Raw genomic sequence first — 15808 nt, 5'->3', positions numbered from 1 at the left:
GCCATTCTTCCTGGAGTCCCCAAGGATTCCCAACATGTTGCCACTTGGGTAGAAACAGGAGCAGGCCATGATAAGCATTTTGCTGATGTAAGAGTAGTCTTCCTTTCTAGTCTACTGGTTTGGGAAGAGAATAACTCTGGTGTTTTTCTTCTTTTGAAAAAAGAGCAGAGCTCCAAAACAGCTCCAGCATTGTAGCAAAGGAAGAGGTAGAATGGAAAGGACAATGGTTAACTTGCACAGCCTGGCCAATGAAGTTGAATGAAAGAAGCAGCCCTCACCACAATATCTTCTTCCACTCAGGAAAAAATGAACAATGCCAGGACCAAAACAAAAGAACTGTTTAGCATATCTGGAACAGAATTCCTAACCTAAAACTATCTGAGCAAAAAGAAGTTCTAGTCAACCACACTAGACCAAGGCAAAACCCCAAAACAAGAACAAAAGCCATGCAATGCCTTTAAAAAAACCTATTTTAATATTCTTTCGCAAAAGGTGAGGTATAGACTGGCACCATATAAAACAAAGGAAGGAGTCACCTAATAGAAAGTATTATGTAGCTTTTGTGCTTGATTTTGGATTCTCAGCGAAATAATTTCATTCAAATTCAAAGCATAGCTTCCTGGTTGCTATTTTATATCAGAGGCATTTGCTGACTAAAGAGAATTATATAATACATTATTTGTTCTATTCTTCTGCCTAAGGAAAAAAATTCCATTGGCTAAAACAGATCTGCTTGGCCTCCATCATTTCATATAATGAGCAATCTACCACAAACTGTGAGACACAGTACAAAAACAATTGCCTCTCCATTTTGTCACCAAAAATATGAAAATCAGGTTGAAAAATATCCCACAGTTTATTTTTAAAAACTTGATGCATACAGCATAAGCATACAGCAACAATATCTAATACTGTTAAGACGTTCGCTACACTATTCCACTGCAGCATTTAGTAGTTTTTTTGCCTATTAGCAGGCTCTCAACATTCAGTCCTGAACAGCAAATCCCACTATTTTCAAAAGGTTCGTAACAGTGATAGCATAAAGTCGACAAGTTCTTACCTGACCTGTATCAGTGACAGCCAGACAATGGAGTGCACCTACAGCCACATGCACAATCTTCTTTCCCCTCAATCCTTCCACTACTTGCGGTTTTCTCACATGAACATCAGTACCATGTCCAAGCCTGAAATAGTCACCTTTGCCCCTGAATTTTTAAAAAAGGCAAATATTTGAATTAAAAGCTGCTCTAAACAATCAAAATGTGTAACCAGGTACTAGAGCTAACAAGAGAATATAAGTGTAAGAAAACAGTTTCCATCTACACTTGAGCGGAACTGAAACTAGGAATTAGGGTCAGCTGAGATCTGAGTACTCTGACAGAACAATTTCTCTTCTCATGTCTCCTATTCTTTGCCATCCCACAGGCTGTTTCAATAACATTAAGAGGAGAAACTGAGGCACACCTTCTACCTATGGGACAGCAATGGGAAAGGATAATGAAGGGGACATATTGGGCCAAGGGACTACCAGCTCTCTCAGTACAGATAAAAATCCCTGTAATATCTTTACTTTCAAGAACATCCAATGTTAAAAGTTACTTGAAATCTGGCAAACGATTTATTTAGTTATGAGGCAGTTATTATTCAATTATATTTTACCTACCAATTTGTCTGAATTTGTGGTAATAGTTAAGAAACTACGAGTTAGTCACAACAGCAGTTACACATTTAACTTTTCAGTCAAAACATATCATACCATGTCCACACCACTCCAGACTTTGTAAGAGCTAAAGAGAACTGAGCTCCACACTCAATCTGACAGACTCCCTGGCCATTGAGTCTTTCAATGTTCTGAGGAATATTGCATCCTTCACTTCCTCCTCGACCCAGTTTTCCAAAGTCTCCATCTCCCCAGGAAAACACAAGCCCTAATAAAACAAACCAGCTTTAGTATTGCACAGCAGACACAATGTGTTAAGTTGTGATAAGATAGACATTTCTTACCTTCATCTGTCAATGCCAAAGTCTGAGCATCTCTGCTCCCACAAGCAACCTGAATGACTCTATGACCAAGGAGCACTTTAACCTACAACAGAAAGATGGATATCCCTTTAAAATTATATGTGGCTTTTTATTTAAGTTAACAAATAGTTCAAGCCAGAGTATCAAAATGGCACAGTGAAAAATCAACAGAAAAACTGCTTTGAGTTTCCCAAAAGGTTAGCATGCTCTGATTTCAGGTCTCAGGACTCAGAATCAACAAGACTCACTGAGCATAAGGAAATTTGTGAACAAACAAAAGGCATGGAAACAAACAAACAAACTGCTAATGCAAAACTTGGCCATAGCATTAGAAGGAATCTTGATTGACACTTCCGTAAGTATCAACAGCCGGATACCTCAATCATTTAAGAAAATCATTCCACTAGAGAGAGGAAACAGCTAATGATGTTACCATCTTTGGTTTAAGTTGCGTAGTATTGTCCCCATGTCCCAGCCGACCATATTCACCAAGGCCCCAAGAATACAGTTCACCACTAGAGGTGATGGCAGCACTGTGAGAACTGCCACAAGCAATATCACGGATACGTTTTGTTTTCAGTGCTTCTATGAGCCTTGGTTTGTCACAGTTCCTGAAAACCCAGAAAGATGAAAAAGGGATTATTAATCAAGAATTTCCTCAATGAACATTTATTTTAAACTTAATCTAAATACTCATCCACAGAACAGCTTTTTTCTCTGTCAGATATTTTAAATACTTGGAAAACTAGATATTTCTCTGTCAGATATTTTAAATACAGGAAAACTAGAAACCAGTTTCACTGTTGAAGCATAACCCAATGAATCATAAGGCCAATAAGCTATATCTAGCAATAATTCTGTTTTGGTATTTTTATATAGATATTTACACCTTACCACTAGCTGATTTAAAAGTCACACAAAACTAAAAAGGGTGTTCCAAAATCTAGAAAGCTCAGAAGTACGTGGGAAAATCCTTACATTCTACTGAAGTGTCCAAGTTTCCCATCATCTCCTTCACCCCAAGAGAATACCTTCCCATCAACCGTCAAAGCCATAGCATGGCGGCCACCTGGACATGAATTTGAGAAGGTCAGCAGTGGAAACAAATTTTTAAATTGGTTATGAGAACAATCTTAAAGTTTATTCACTCTAATTCAGGCCTAATCAAAGGAGCTTACTCTGTACATTAGAAACAAAGTTCCTTGATATGTGCATTACCTAGTTATCTTAATATTAATCTCCAACATGACTCTAATCTCCACCATGGCTTCAAATCAGAAAGTCATCCTGAAACTCAGTGAATACTGGACTGAATCACTGCTTTCCTTAAAGCATAAAAGAACTGGAACCAGTGAACAATGTCTGAAAGTCTCAGATGATGAACTCAAAAACAGAGCAGAAAAGATTTTCGGTTCAGAACAAGGATTAGCTTTTTAAATTAAAAACAGAACACAGGTGTGGGTGGTACATTTACTAGACCCCACCAGAAGGAATCATGAGAACATAAGCCAATTTTTGGGCAAATTTTCAAGAACTTAACTTGTGCACGTTGTTTTCTTCTGACTCAAAAAGCAGCAAAGAAAATGACTGCTGCAGTTAACTCACAGTTTCCAATTACAGAACAAAGAATTGAGAACATACATCACAAAGTGTCTTGACAGATTGGCAGCTCTCCAACATGGCTACAGAGATGTTTCAAGATTGATGTATACAGTGCAAACTTTGCTTGCTACAGGAAACACTGGTGAAACTGTAGCAATGATGTCTGTTATATAAAGCTGCCCTAAGTTCTCCCCCAACCAAGAAATCAATGTATATATAGAGAAAGGGTCCCCTGTGCAAGCACCAGTCATTTCAGACTCTGGGGTGACGTTGCTTTCACAATGTTTTCACGGCAGACTTTTTACGGGGTGGTTTGCCATTGCCTTCCCCAGTCATCTACATTTTTCCCACAGCAAGCTGGGTACTCATTTTGCCGACCTCAGAAGGATGAGTCAACCTCGAGCCGGCTACCTGAAAACCCAGCTACCACCGGGGATCGAACTCAGGTCGTTAGTAGAGCTTAGGACTGTAGTACTGCAACTTTAACACTCTGCGACACGGCGTTCATCATATATAGAGAACTCGTTGTTTAATAAGCAGAGACTGTACACAGATCTTGGACAGTGCCAGGTGCAATTGCCACCCATTGTCCCTGAATCTAACTTGTAGAGAACTTGTTGTTTAGACCCATCAATCTGCTCCACCCTACTTATTTTATTATTTTTATTTATTTTATTAATTTGATTTCTATTCCACCTTCCCTGCAGGTGGGCTTACTTTATAAGTCAACCTCATAATGAATGAAGTCAACATTATTAGAATGTAAGACTAGGATCTGGGAAACCAGATTTGTTTATTTATTATTTAATTCATTTATATCCCACATTTCTCCCCAACGGGGACTCAAAGTGGTTTACAACATTCTCCCTTATTCTATTTTATCCTCACAACAACCTTGTGAGGTAGGTTACACTGAGAGAGTATGACTGGCCCAAGGCGATCATGAGCCAGTCACATACACGCTGGCTAACCTACCTCACAGTGCTGTTGAGAGGGTAAACTGGAAGGGAAGAGACTAATGTATTCCACTCCTGAGCTCTTCAGAGGAAAGGCAGAATACAAATATAGTAAATAAAAAAATTTCTCACCTGAACCCTAGTCAAACTAATGTGTGCCACACTGAACACATCAAACTAAACAATTTAAATCATAACTAAACCCAAACAAGAACCATACCCCAAAGTTAACATTTTGATTAAATTAGTTAAATGTAAACAATAGGAAAAACATGAGTACACAGTGCCACCCTTCACCCACTGGTTACAGTAGCTTAATGGCATCTACTTTGAGAGGCAGAAGATCTACAAAATCTACAGAGGCTGTGATCTTTCAGAATTCTGCTAAGATATTTTAACTGGTGATATCAGGGACTGAACCTGGGACTTTCCTGTATGCAAAGCATTTGCTTTACTACTGAGCTACAATCTCTCCTTGGAAAGAACCAACCATTCAGTTTCTTGTTCAAATATGTTGGCAACAATCTCTGATAATGTTGAGTGTTTTATTTTTTTTACGTCAACAAAATTTCAACCAATCAGAAATATCTTCGTGAAAAAAGAATATTACACTTAAGAAAACAACAATACAGACAAGAACTCTGCAAATATATTCTGAAGTTATATTCACTTTGTACAGTGCTCCCCATCATGCAGAGGCATATATTCAAAGGGCAAAACCAAATCTATTTTTATACACTGTTCTTTGTACCTAGTCAGAGAAAGTACTTTACTAACGTAAATTTCTAAAAAAAAGGTATGTGGTGTTCTCCTTTCACAGGTACAGTTCCCTGTGCAGAGTGAGAACTGTGAAGTGCTTTCGGCTAGGCACAGATAGTGAAGTATTTTCAACTAACACAGATTGAGAGAGGCTAACAGAACAAATAAGGAAATAACACAAAATGCTTTTTGATCAACAACACAAGAAAATATGGAATTGATACCTGAATGAACAGCAACTTTCTTCACTACATAATTACTGAGAGCTGTGATCTGTCGAGGAATAGGCACAGTTCCACTTGATATGCCTAATCCCAGCCTTCCATTAGTGGCCTCTCCGCAGGCATACACTTTACCCTCCACAGTCACTAAAAATACATAGATGCTTACAGTGTTATTTTTTTTTTTAAAAAACAATCAGACAAAACTACAATCACTTTTTAAAAGACTTTTTAAAAAATAAAAGAAATAATAATGGGTTGGATCCAAAATTTCATTTTCACTGGCCGAAGGAATTTCTGTCAGCAGAATTCAGTTTTCCCTCCCTCTTCTCACTGAACTCCCTGAAATACTACTCCTGAAAGAGAAGGGAACCTCAGAACAGGAACAAATTGGGGATCTATGCAAACTGGGGAGGGTGTCAGCAAAAAGAAACCAGCTTCTTCCTTCCACTGATGGAAAATGAACTTTGGCTCCAACCTAATACTTTATACACTGGTATGTTTGATTACTACAGAACAGAGAGCATGCCTACCAGCAAAAAGGCTTTTGGATCCCCCAGCTACTTGTACCACATTCAGGGCTGAGAGGGTCTCAGAAAATGAAGGAACCTTTATCTATAAAGTGTAAATACAAAAAAAAAATTCTTGATTAGAAAATGCTGCTTGCAGAAAGCAAAATTATCTATTGTCTTTGACATCTGATTGCCTCTAACCACTAATGTGGAGGTTTCAGATAGTTTACATAGTTAGCAGCTACTGTAGCTCCAATGGAAATATATTTTTAAGTATGTTTACCCATTAATGCCTTCAGAAATGAACACTGACAACACAGTCCAGTTTAATATATTTGTATATATTAATCCCACCCCCACCCCAAATTAATAATCTGAGGAATACAGGACCATGAAAAAGCCATCATCAAGTAGAGGCATTCTTTTAAACAAATGTGAAAACAAAATAAAAATATGGCCTCTAGACATCTCTAAGTGTGCTATCCAGATGCATAAATCAGTTCACTTCCAGGAAGGATCTAAAGAACTATAGTTTCCCATCAGGCACTACCTTTGCATTTCTGTCACAGAAGGTTCCCATAGCACACGGCAAAATGCTTTTGAAACTGAAGGAGTTTGAAAGGCAATTTGAGGCATGGATGTAAGGTGTCTGTCAAAAGAGAGTAGCCACTATGCATGTACCATTCCACTCTCCAATTACCACGAGTGCTCACTGCAAGAATATGTTACTCAACAGACTAATTTTAACTTACATAGCATTCCACTATCTGATTCAGCACATATGCTCATGACTGAAAGTCAATCTTTCACTTTCTTGGTAACAAATGGCATTTCTAGATAATACTAAGGTACATCTATTTACTAGTTAAATTGATACATCCTCTCTGGTCGCCTCTTTGGGTCAATAAAGTCTGCATAAGTCCTTCCACTTATGTGGTTCCAAGAGCTAATGCTTTAGGACTGGAGGTGCATAACAGGAGTAGAAAAAGAGGCCAGTAGAAATAATGCTTTTTAAAGTTGTTATCTTACAGCCTACACACAGCAGATAGCCAATGCTATCCAAAAATAAAAAACTGATGCATGTCTGTCCTGTTATCTCATATTGTAAATTTAAGAATGTTTCAGCTTTTCTGCACTTTTGATGCTAATTCCTAAATGGGAATAGATTTCTGAATGTAGATCAGAAACTGTTTTAGGGGTTCCAACCCCCCTGCAATTTGTTGCCATAAGAAGGTGGCCTACTCTACAAAACAACATGTTGAACGGATGGACATTTAATGCACTGCTCACTAAACTGCTCATTCCTCCCAATCCCTCTTCACCCATGTCAAAGACAGCACACAATGTATTAATTTTCACACAAAACCAATACCTTGGAACCTTTTAATCCTCCCAGCTGGTCTTTATCATTCAGGCCCCAAACAAAAACTTTAGTCCTTATTGTAGCTGCTGATTCCAAGCCTGCAGTCTTCTTTCTGACAAGACTAAATACACAAACAGTAAATCAGCTAGGAAGCATGGGGACATTCACTAGGATTTTAGATCTTAAGCTAAAGGATCTACCAGCCTTTCAGTTGGCACAACAAAGAGAAGCCTCTTTTGACACTTCTCCAAGGCCTCATTTGACCCTATGCCAGGGACTACAGAATTCATGTGAACAAAAGGTCACAAGGGATGGGGTGAAGTGAGGAGGGGAATCATGCCAGATTGCCTCCTCACCCTTTTCCCCCACTGGAAAGATGTACAGAATCCCACCCAACATTTATATTTGCAGTTGAAAAGAGCAAGAGTCCAGTAGCACCTTCAAAGCTAACAAAATCTGCAGCAGGGCCTGAGCTTTCGTGAGCTCATTTCTTCACATACAAGTGTATCTGCTAAATAATCTGCTAAAAATACAAGTGCATCTGAAGTGAGCAGTGACTCACGAAAGCTCATACCCTGCCACAAATTGTTAGTTTTTAAGATGCTATTGGACTCTTGCTCTTTTCTACTGTTACAGAAAGACTAACTCAGCTATGCATCTTGATTTATATTTGCAAATACTTCTTCAGCATTTTTTTCCTGAGTAACTAGCAGTCTATATCCAAAAGGTATCATGTGAAAGAACATAAAAATGCAATTAAATGTAGGTGCACACAAAAAGTGCTTAAGATGATGGCCTCCAAGTATAATAGAAGAAATTTTGTAAGTAAGATAGTTTGAGGAGGGATTAGTATTCTCACTTTGTTTCTGCTAAAAGAACAATATGCTAAATATTGAGAAGGCATATTCATCATATATTTGATATGTACCTTGTGGTATAGATCTGGTATTTGATACTAACTTGGCATTTTGAAAAAAACAGGTTGCTTACCTGTAACTGATGATCTTCGAGTGGTCATCTGTGCAGTCACACACATGGGTCTTGCCTTCGGCAATGGATCCTAACCTCGGAGACTCCAAAAGCTCACTTGAAGATCATCAGTTACGGGTAAGCAACCTGTTTATCTTCATTGTGGTCTCTGTACAGTCCCACAAATGGGTGATTCACAAGCTAAACACAGGAGGTGGGTGCTGGCAATTGGTGGCAAAACATAATAGTTCACATATGAGCACTCACCTGGAGCAGAATTAGTGAAAGACTGAGTGGAGGACTGCCTGGCTGAAGGAGGCGTCATGTCTAGCACAAATGTCCAGGGCATAATGAGCAATGAACGTGGACGGAGAAGACCAGGTTGCAGCAGCACAAATGTCCTCCAAGGATACTATGTGCAGAAATGCCGAAGAAATTGAGACGGCTCTAGTAGAATGAGCTCTGAGTCCGACAGGTAACGGTTGTTTAGCAGTCTCATAACACAACCAAATTGCACTAGACACCCATTTGGAAAGTCTTTCGGTGGATATCTTGGAGCCTTTATGGGGCTTACCATAGGCTACAAACAGTGTCCTTTTGGAAAGGTTGTGTATGTGCAACATAGAAGGATAAGGCTCTCTTCACATCGAGAGTATGTATATTCTTTGACCTGAGTCCTTGGGTTCTGGGAAGAAAGCTGGTAAGGAGGTGGCACTTGAAAGGTGGAAAGGGGAGACGACCTTCAGTAGAAAGGTGGGGTCCGTCCAAAGGACTACCTTGGAACTATGGAAGACAGTATAAGGAGGATCAGAGCGGAAGGCGCACAAATCACTTGCTCATTTACCTGTGGTAAGGGCAACCAAAAGGGCAGTCTTCCAAGAAAGTAAACATATGTCAACAGACACTAAGGGCTCAAAAGGAGGTTTAACATGCTGAGCTAGAACTAGAGATAAACTCCAAGCAGGAATGATGGGTTTAACTGGAGGATGTAGACATAGAAGTCCCTTGAGGAAAGCTTTAGATAAACTGTCTGACCATCAACAGGAACATGGAACAGTGAGATGGCAGATAAGTGAACCTTTAGTGAAGAGTAACTAAGTCCTGACGCTTTTAATGACAATAAGTACTGTAGAATAAAGGGGATACGAGCGATGTCAGGATTAATGTCATGAGATTGTACATATGTGGAGAAGCGTTTCCATTTGAGAAGGTAGGAACGTCTAGTGGATGGTTTCATAGCATTGAGGATAACCTGTTGCACTTCCAGGGGCAGTGTTATGGTCGGATCTTCCACGCTGTGAGGCGTAGAATCTGAGAATTGTGGTGCCATACCTGACCTTGATGTTGAGTGAGTTGGTGGGGTACCATACGGAGACTAAAGAAGCCTCGTGAACCACGGTTGTCTCGGCCACCGCGGAGTGAAGAGAATGCAGTCTGTCTGATCTCGGGCAATTTTGAGGATCGAGCGTGTGATGAGTGGAAATGGAGGGAACAGGTAATGGAGCCCTCCCATCCAAACGTGAAAAATGCATCGTTGCTCCCCCTCGCGTAGAAGTGACGACATTTGGTGTTGAGTCGTGTGGCAAAGACATCTACACTGGTGCTCCCGAAGTAACGGAAGATGTGGTGAAGATGTGCAGGGTTGAGTGATACTAGAAGCAATAGCATGACTTGAATGTCCCGTTCAAGCCGTTGAGCTGACTGAGCAGTCAGGAGCCAGTCGTCCAGGTACAGGAAGATTGTGATATCTCGAAAATGCAGAGCTGCAGCCACCACTGCCATACACTTTGTGAAAATGCGATGGGCTGTGGATAGCCTGAATGAGAGGGCTAGATATTGGAAGTGGTGGTGACCCATGGCGAATCTCAGATATTTCCGGTGTTGAGGCCCTATTGATATGTGGTAGGCATCCTGAAGATCCAGGGATGCCATCCAGGTGTTCTGGGGGATTAACGGCAGGACTGACTGAACAGAAATCATTCTGAATTTTTTGTAAGTTATCTGTTTGTTGAGTTTCCTGAGATCTAGAATTGGATGTCTGCCTCCATCTCGTTTAGGGACAAGAAAGTATTTGGAATAGAACCCTGTCTTCCAAAGGTGGAGGGGAACGGGTTCTATAGCCCCTTTGTGAAGGAGATCTAGGATTTCCTCGTGAAGAAACGGGGACGGAGGAGTTAAGATGAAACGGTGATGGTGAGGGGACAAAATGAACTCTATGGAGTTGCCTATTCGAATTATAGTGAGTACCCAGGTGTCTGTGGTGATCTTCTGCCAAGTTCTGAGAAACGGAGAAAGCCTTGTGTGGCCTGGAGAGAGCAGGAGGGGAAAGTCAAAGAGACTGTTTGGAGGGTGGTGTAGTCTTCTTGCTCGGAAGCAGGCATGTTTTTTGTTGGTAGGACCGGTAGGGTTGCTTGCCTTGGGGTCCCTTCCGACACCAGTATTCTGATTGCTTAGGGGAACATTGACGTTTCAAATAAGGCTGTTTCCACGACCAGGAGCAGTTGAAAGTTTGGGACTGCTGTTGCTGGGTGACACCTAGGCGTTTAGCTCACTTACGGCCATCGTCAACGGATGTAAGGACCTCATCTGTGGATGCGTGGAACAACCGTTGACCCTCAAACGGTAGATCCTCAATCTTTTGCTTGATGTCAGTCTGAAGGTTAGATGAGCAAAACCATGCATGGCGCTGAAGCGCTACTGATGATGCAAAGACCCTGGAGGACACTGCATGCAGAACTGTATTTATTTGTTGTTTACTGACTCTGGTGAGTTCTGAAACCAGTTGATGAACCAACTTTTGAGAAGCGTCTGATAAAGTTGGAATCAGGGGTGTGAATTGGTTGGCAAGGTAGAAAACATAAGCTGAAAGGTAAGCCAAATAATTATTAATCTTAGAGTTGGTGGTAGCCAGGCCATAGATCTTTCGTGCTAGGGTGTCGAGTTTACGCCCTTCCCGGTCGGGTGGAACAGGGTGTCATGAGGGTTTTGCCTTCAAAGCCGAGTGAACAATAATAGAATTGGAAGCAGTGTGAGAGAAACTTCGAATCCAGGGCATAGACTCGATAAAGAGAGTCAAACCTCCTAGGAGTAGGTGCAATGGAAACTGGTTTGTCCCAGGCTTCCTTAAGTCCCTCAAGATGTACAGGGAGCATTGGCAGTAAAGATCCAGCAGGCAGATTGGATTGCACTAAGTCATGCACCACATCAGTGACCGCCGGGGTGTCAGAGGGTAAGGTGACATTAAAAGCCTCCGCCATGGTGGAAAATAGGTTGAGATAGGCCTTAGAGCCATCGGATGGAGAAAGGCGGTTGGGGCGAGGCGTGTCGGAGCCGGGGGAGGCTGGAGAATTAGGTTGATCGGAGCCGGAGGACCTAGAACTCACCGTTTTTGAGTCGGAGTCATCTGGAGGTAGCAGAGGCTGGTTCGAAGTTATCAGATGCGCTATAGGAGCCAAGGGCATGGTTACCACCGGTGAGCGAGGGGCTCGGATCAGAGCCGAGGAAGTTGCCACGATCGGTGAATGAGGAGCTCGGTTCGGAGACCTAGGAGGCTGAGCCGAGGTGGAGGCCAAGGCTTGGAGTTGAGGTACATATGTGGGTGAAGCATGTTAACTCCTAGAGTGCCTATACTCAACATAATCATAGTACCGAGAGTGCTGAAGCCTTTCATGCGAAGGAGATCTGGAGAAAAACTTGTAAGCCCTACAGTACCGAGGCGAAAGCAATCTCAAGGCCGAAGAATAGTCGCTACGGTAGTGGTAGTCATGGCGGAGATCCGTGCGGATGGGTGAGCGAGAACGGTGAGAAAGTTGTGTCCTGTCAAGAGGTGTCCTGTAGTCCCGAGTCGAGAATTGAGTCGACATTTCTCTATAAAGCTAGGTTGAGACTTGGGTGGATGACTCATGAAGCTCTCTATACAGGGGAGAAACCCTGACGTGTCAATATGTGCTCAGTTCTCTATACAGGGGAGAAACCCCGATGTCCCGGAATGCGTTCAGATCCAAAAAATGCCTAGGGTCCGGTTCCAGGATATCCAGAAGCAGGGAACCATGGAGCCATGGAGATCTGGATGGGATCGGAATCACATCTGCGGGTTGAGCGAGCTGGGGCATCTCAGTGATGACATCAGTGGGAGCTGTGAGTTCTGCAGGCAACAGTGTTGGAATTGTACGCTGCATCGAAGTCGAGGCCATCGAAGCCGAAGGTGCAGACTTAGTAGAAGGCTTGCTGGTCTTGGCTGAAGACTGCCAATGTTTCTTGGGCACCAAAGCAGATGAATCCAAGTGACAGCTCGACTTCTTAGACTTGTGACCAGAAGCAGATCTGTCGGACTTATGCTTTCGTAGCAATGCCACAGCAGTGGACGCAGCCGAATCTCCCTCTCTAGATGGGGGAGGCAGCGAATTGCTGGAAGTGGGCATAGCCCAGAGAGACTTTTCAAGGAGAAAGCTCTGAAGTCTGGTGGCCCTGTTCTTTCGCGCCTGCTTGCCAAAACTAGCACAATGGGTACGAGAGTCGACCCTGTGGGCTTTCCCAAGGCAGAAAAGATAGTGGGAATGACCATCAGTGGATGAGATTTTAGCTCTGCAGTGGCGGAACTTTTTAAATGTGGTTTTCCCTTCCATACACTCCGGACAAGGAGGGGGGAGGGGAAAAGAAAAGAAAAGCGCAGAATTAGGCTCCTTTTTAAAAAAAAAACAGTTAGGGACAAAATAGTAGGGAAGAAAGAATAATATGATACCACAGGAGATAAAGAGAAGAACCAGTTGAAGAGAGGAACGCAACAAGGTAGGTGTTGTCCTAGCGGCGGTTAGGAGGAAACTGAGCGGGAGGGGCGCCTTCCACTCACTCCAGGCATGCGCAATTGGTGCCTGCTCCCCAGGGCGAGCTGGAAAGCACGCCAAAAATAATGCTCAAGCGAGCTTTTGGAGTCTCCAAGGTTAGGATCCGTTGCCGAAGGCAAGACTCATGTGTGGGACTGCACAGAGACCACGATGAAGATTGTCAGGTTCTTTAATTTCTGGCCCTCATAATTTTGGAGGAATTTTTTAAACCGGGGATTTTTAAGCCAGGGGTGTCAAACTCATTTGTTAGGAGGGCTGGATATGACATAAATGAGTCTTTGTTGGGCCAGGCCACGTATCTTATAAAATGTAATGCCAGGTAGCAGAGATATAAACTTTATAGAGGACACAGACAAACAAAGATTTTTTAAAGAAAACTTAAAATATGCTTAACATTAGCACCTTTACAATATTTTATTTATTTAACAGTCTCTGATAACTGACACCTCTTTGCTCTGAATTACTGCATCAAAATCTCAGTGCTGTAGCAATCCTGAACATGCTGTTCAGGTGTGTATCTATAACCTGCAAGCCTACTTTTGATTTACTGACATTCATTACAGTAATCTCATGCTCAATGCTCTAAGCCTAAGACCACGAAAAAACATGAAGTGGCTGGGCATTGCAAGTTTTTGTACATAAACTGCTTTCTGTGCTGATTATGTACATATGAAAGCATCATGACACAGTGAGGGCTGTGTGTATGCCTCATTTTGTTTGCCATCACACATGTTCATGTACAGATGTTACATTTGGGCAGTGAGGGGCACTCAAGCTAGAGAAGGTTGCCTACCCTTCAAATACCCATCCTTTTTCAAATACAGATTTTTCCAAGATGCTGTTACAGAAGTCACATCTAGAGCTACTATTGGGGAAAAATTTGTTGATGGTTTGAATATTCCATACCTTCCAGTGTTGGCTTTATCATCTTCTTCCTCATTATCAGAAGCAAGGAATGGAACTGCAGCCAAATCTTCATCCTCTGCACGGATACGTCCCAATACGCTGAGACCATGTATTTTGCAATCTATACCAGAACTCCTGCACTGCTTTATAGCAATCTCAATATACCTGTGATACTAAAAAGGAAAATGGCATACATTTCTATCATGGTTCTTAATACACTTAATATAGCCAATAAAGAACAGCTATAAGCCTTTACTATGACGTATCTGTGTTCCAAACAGTGCAGGAAGGCTTAATGAAACACCAAGCGTATAATGCTTACTTTCTCAAGCTTTATGCAATGAACAACTATTAAGGATGTAATTAAACTGGAAGAGCTCAAGACAGCAAAAAACTTGAACCCAGTCAAATAGTGTACCATAACGAAACCTCCACTGAATAATCAGACTACCAAACCCTCTACCATTCTTCCACTAGATGATCAGTGAAGGGATAAATGTGGTTTCTACTTTGTATAAGTTGTCCTGCGGCAGCATCTTCTAACAGTCCTGCTAGCAAAGTAAGAAGAAATGAAATGCCAACTCTTGTATAGTTATAATTTGTAGTTAATACAAGCTTCCTGTTGTGCTAGATAATGAGCTATTCATGCTGAAAGGGCTGCATAATCAGAAGAAACTGTGCACCTTTTTCACAAGCTTTTTCCATAGCCAACAGCTACATACCTCTGTGCAGTCACCAAGAAGTGGAACAGTAGTATCTGTAGGATTAATATTAATCGTCTTCAACTCTATGAGGTTGTTTAAAGAACTTCCACCTACATAACAATTAAATAAGATTCATGTAATATCTATTTTATGTACGACAGAGGGCATGTCAGTTTTCCAGTATTATATTGATAAATATATTATGAAAGATCAGTAACAAAAATTATTTTCTCTCTATTTGGCAATGACATTATTCTCATACCTGAAACCACAACCAAAGATGGCATGTAGCTGCTGTCTGCAGGATCCACTATCATTTTCAGTCTGTGCACCAGTACATCAGGGAAAATTTCCAGACGAATCCAGTGCTAAAAAATATTGATGCTATTTAATTCTCAAATTCTCTGGCATATTATGAACTACAACAACATGTGATATTTCTTAGCATTCAAGCATTTCAAGTAGTTTTAAATCAGTATCAAAACCTGCATGTCTTTTTTTAAAAAACCTACAGTCGTGAATACTTTGAACACAAGTGGCGTCAAAAAGTTAGCATTTAAAGGAAGAAATGTTTACAGTTTTGTTTTGTTTTGAACTTGCCTTTCCTTGGGAGCCAGAAGACTGCCAACATTGCTCGCTACCATCAATCAAACGTGAGGCCTGATTCACAGAAGATGACACGTTCAAATTTTTAACAATTCTTGACCAATCATCTAGTAGCATCCCTCGCTGGCTACTGTGACGTCTCTTCAGCTGCTTTCCGGAACGGCCACAAAATACTGGAGATTGACCTTTTGCAAGGAGTTAGCATTGAAAGTTTACAGCTGTGAACTCAGCAGTGAGTAAAAACAAAGGCAAGTTCTGAAATCCACAGAATCTGATCTGGAAAGGAACTAATACAGAATCTTTATGCCTCAATCAACCCCAAGTCAACTAAGCCTGACAGAGAA

The 15808-nt window shown here is 41.4% G+C and overlaps 1 protein-coding gene across 1 annotated transcript in view; it reads right to left on the bottom strand.

Annotated features, from left to right (window-relative positions):
• LOC132590671 (E3 ubiquitin-protein ligase HERC2) overlaps positions 1–15808 on the bottom strand; it is a 130431-nt gene that overhangs the window by 42140 nt on the left and 72483 nt on the right. Inside the window, exons 53-64 of the mRNA XM_060263636.1 lie at positions 15459–15649; positions 15121–15226; positions 14877–14968; positions 14155–14327; positions 7445–7556; positions 6094–6175; positions 5564–5707; positions 3001–3091; positions 2456–2633; positions 2005–2086; positions 1757–1928; positions 1061–1205 (exon numbers count right to left, since the gene is read on the bottom strand). Coding sequence (XP_060119619.1) covers positions 1061–1205; positions 1757–1928; positions 2005–2086; positions 2456–2633; positions 3001–3091; positions 5564–5707; positions 6094–6175; positions 7445–7556; positions 14155–14327; positions 14877–14968; positions 15121–15226; positions 15459–15649 — 1568 coding nt within the window. The remainder of the gene's footprint in view (positions 1–1060; positions 1206–1756; positions 1929–2004; positions 2087–2455; positions 2634–3000; positions 3092–5563; positions 5708–6093; positions 6176–7444; positions 7557–14154; positions 14328–14876; positions 14969–15120; positions 15227–15458; positions 15650–15808) is intronic.

Source organism: Heteronotia binoei, unplaced genomic scaffold (assembly GCF_032191835.1).
Source record: "Heteronotia binoei isolate CCM8104 ecotype False Entrance Well unplaced genomic scaffold, APGP_CSIRO_Hbin_v1 ptg000532l, whole genome shotgun sequence".
NCBI classification, from domain to species: domain Eukaryota; kingdom Metazoa; phylum Chordata; class Lepidosauria; order Squamata; family Gekkonidae; genus Heteronotia; species Heteronotia binoei.
This window is presented reverse-complemented; position numbering and strand designations above follow the sequence as displayed.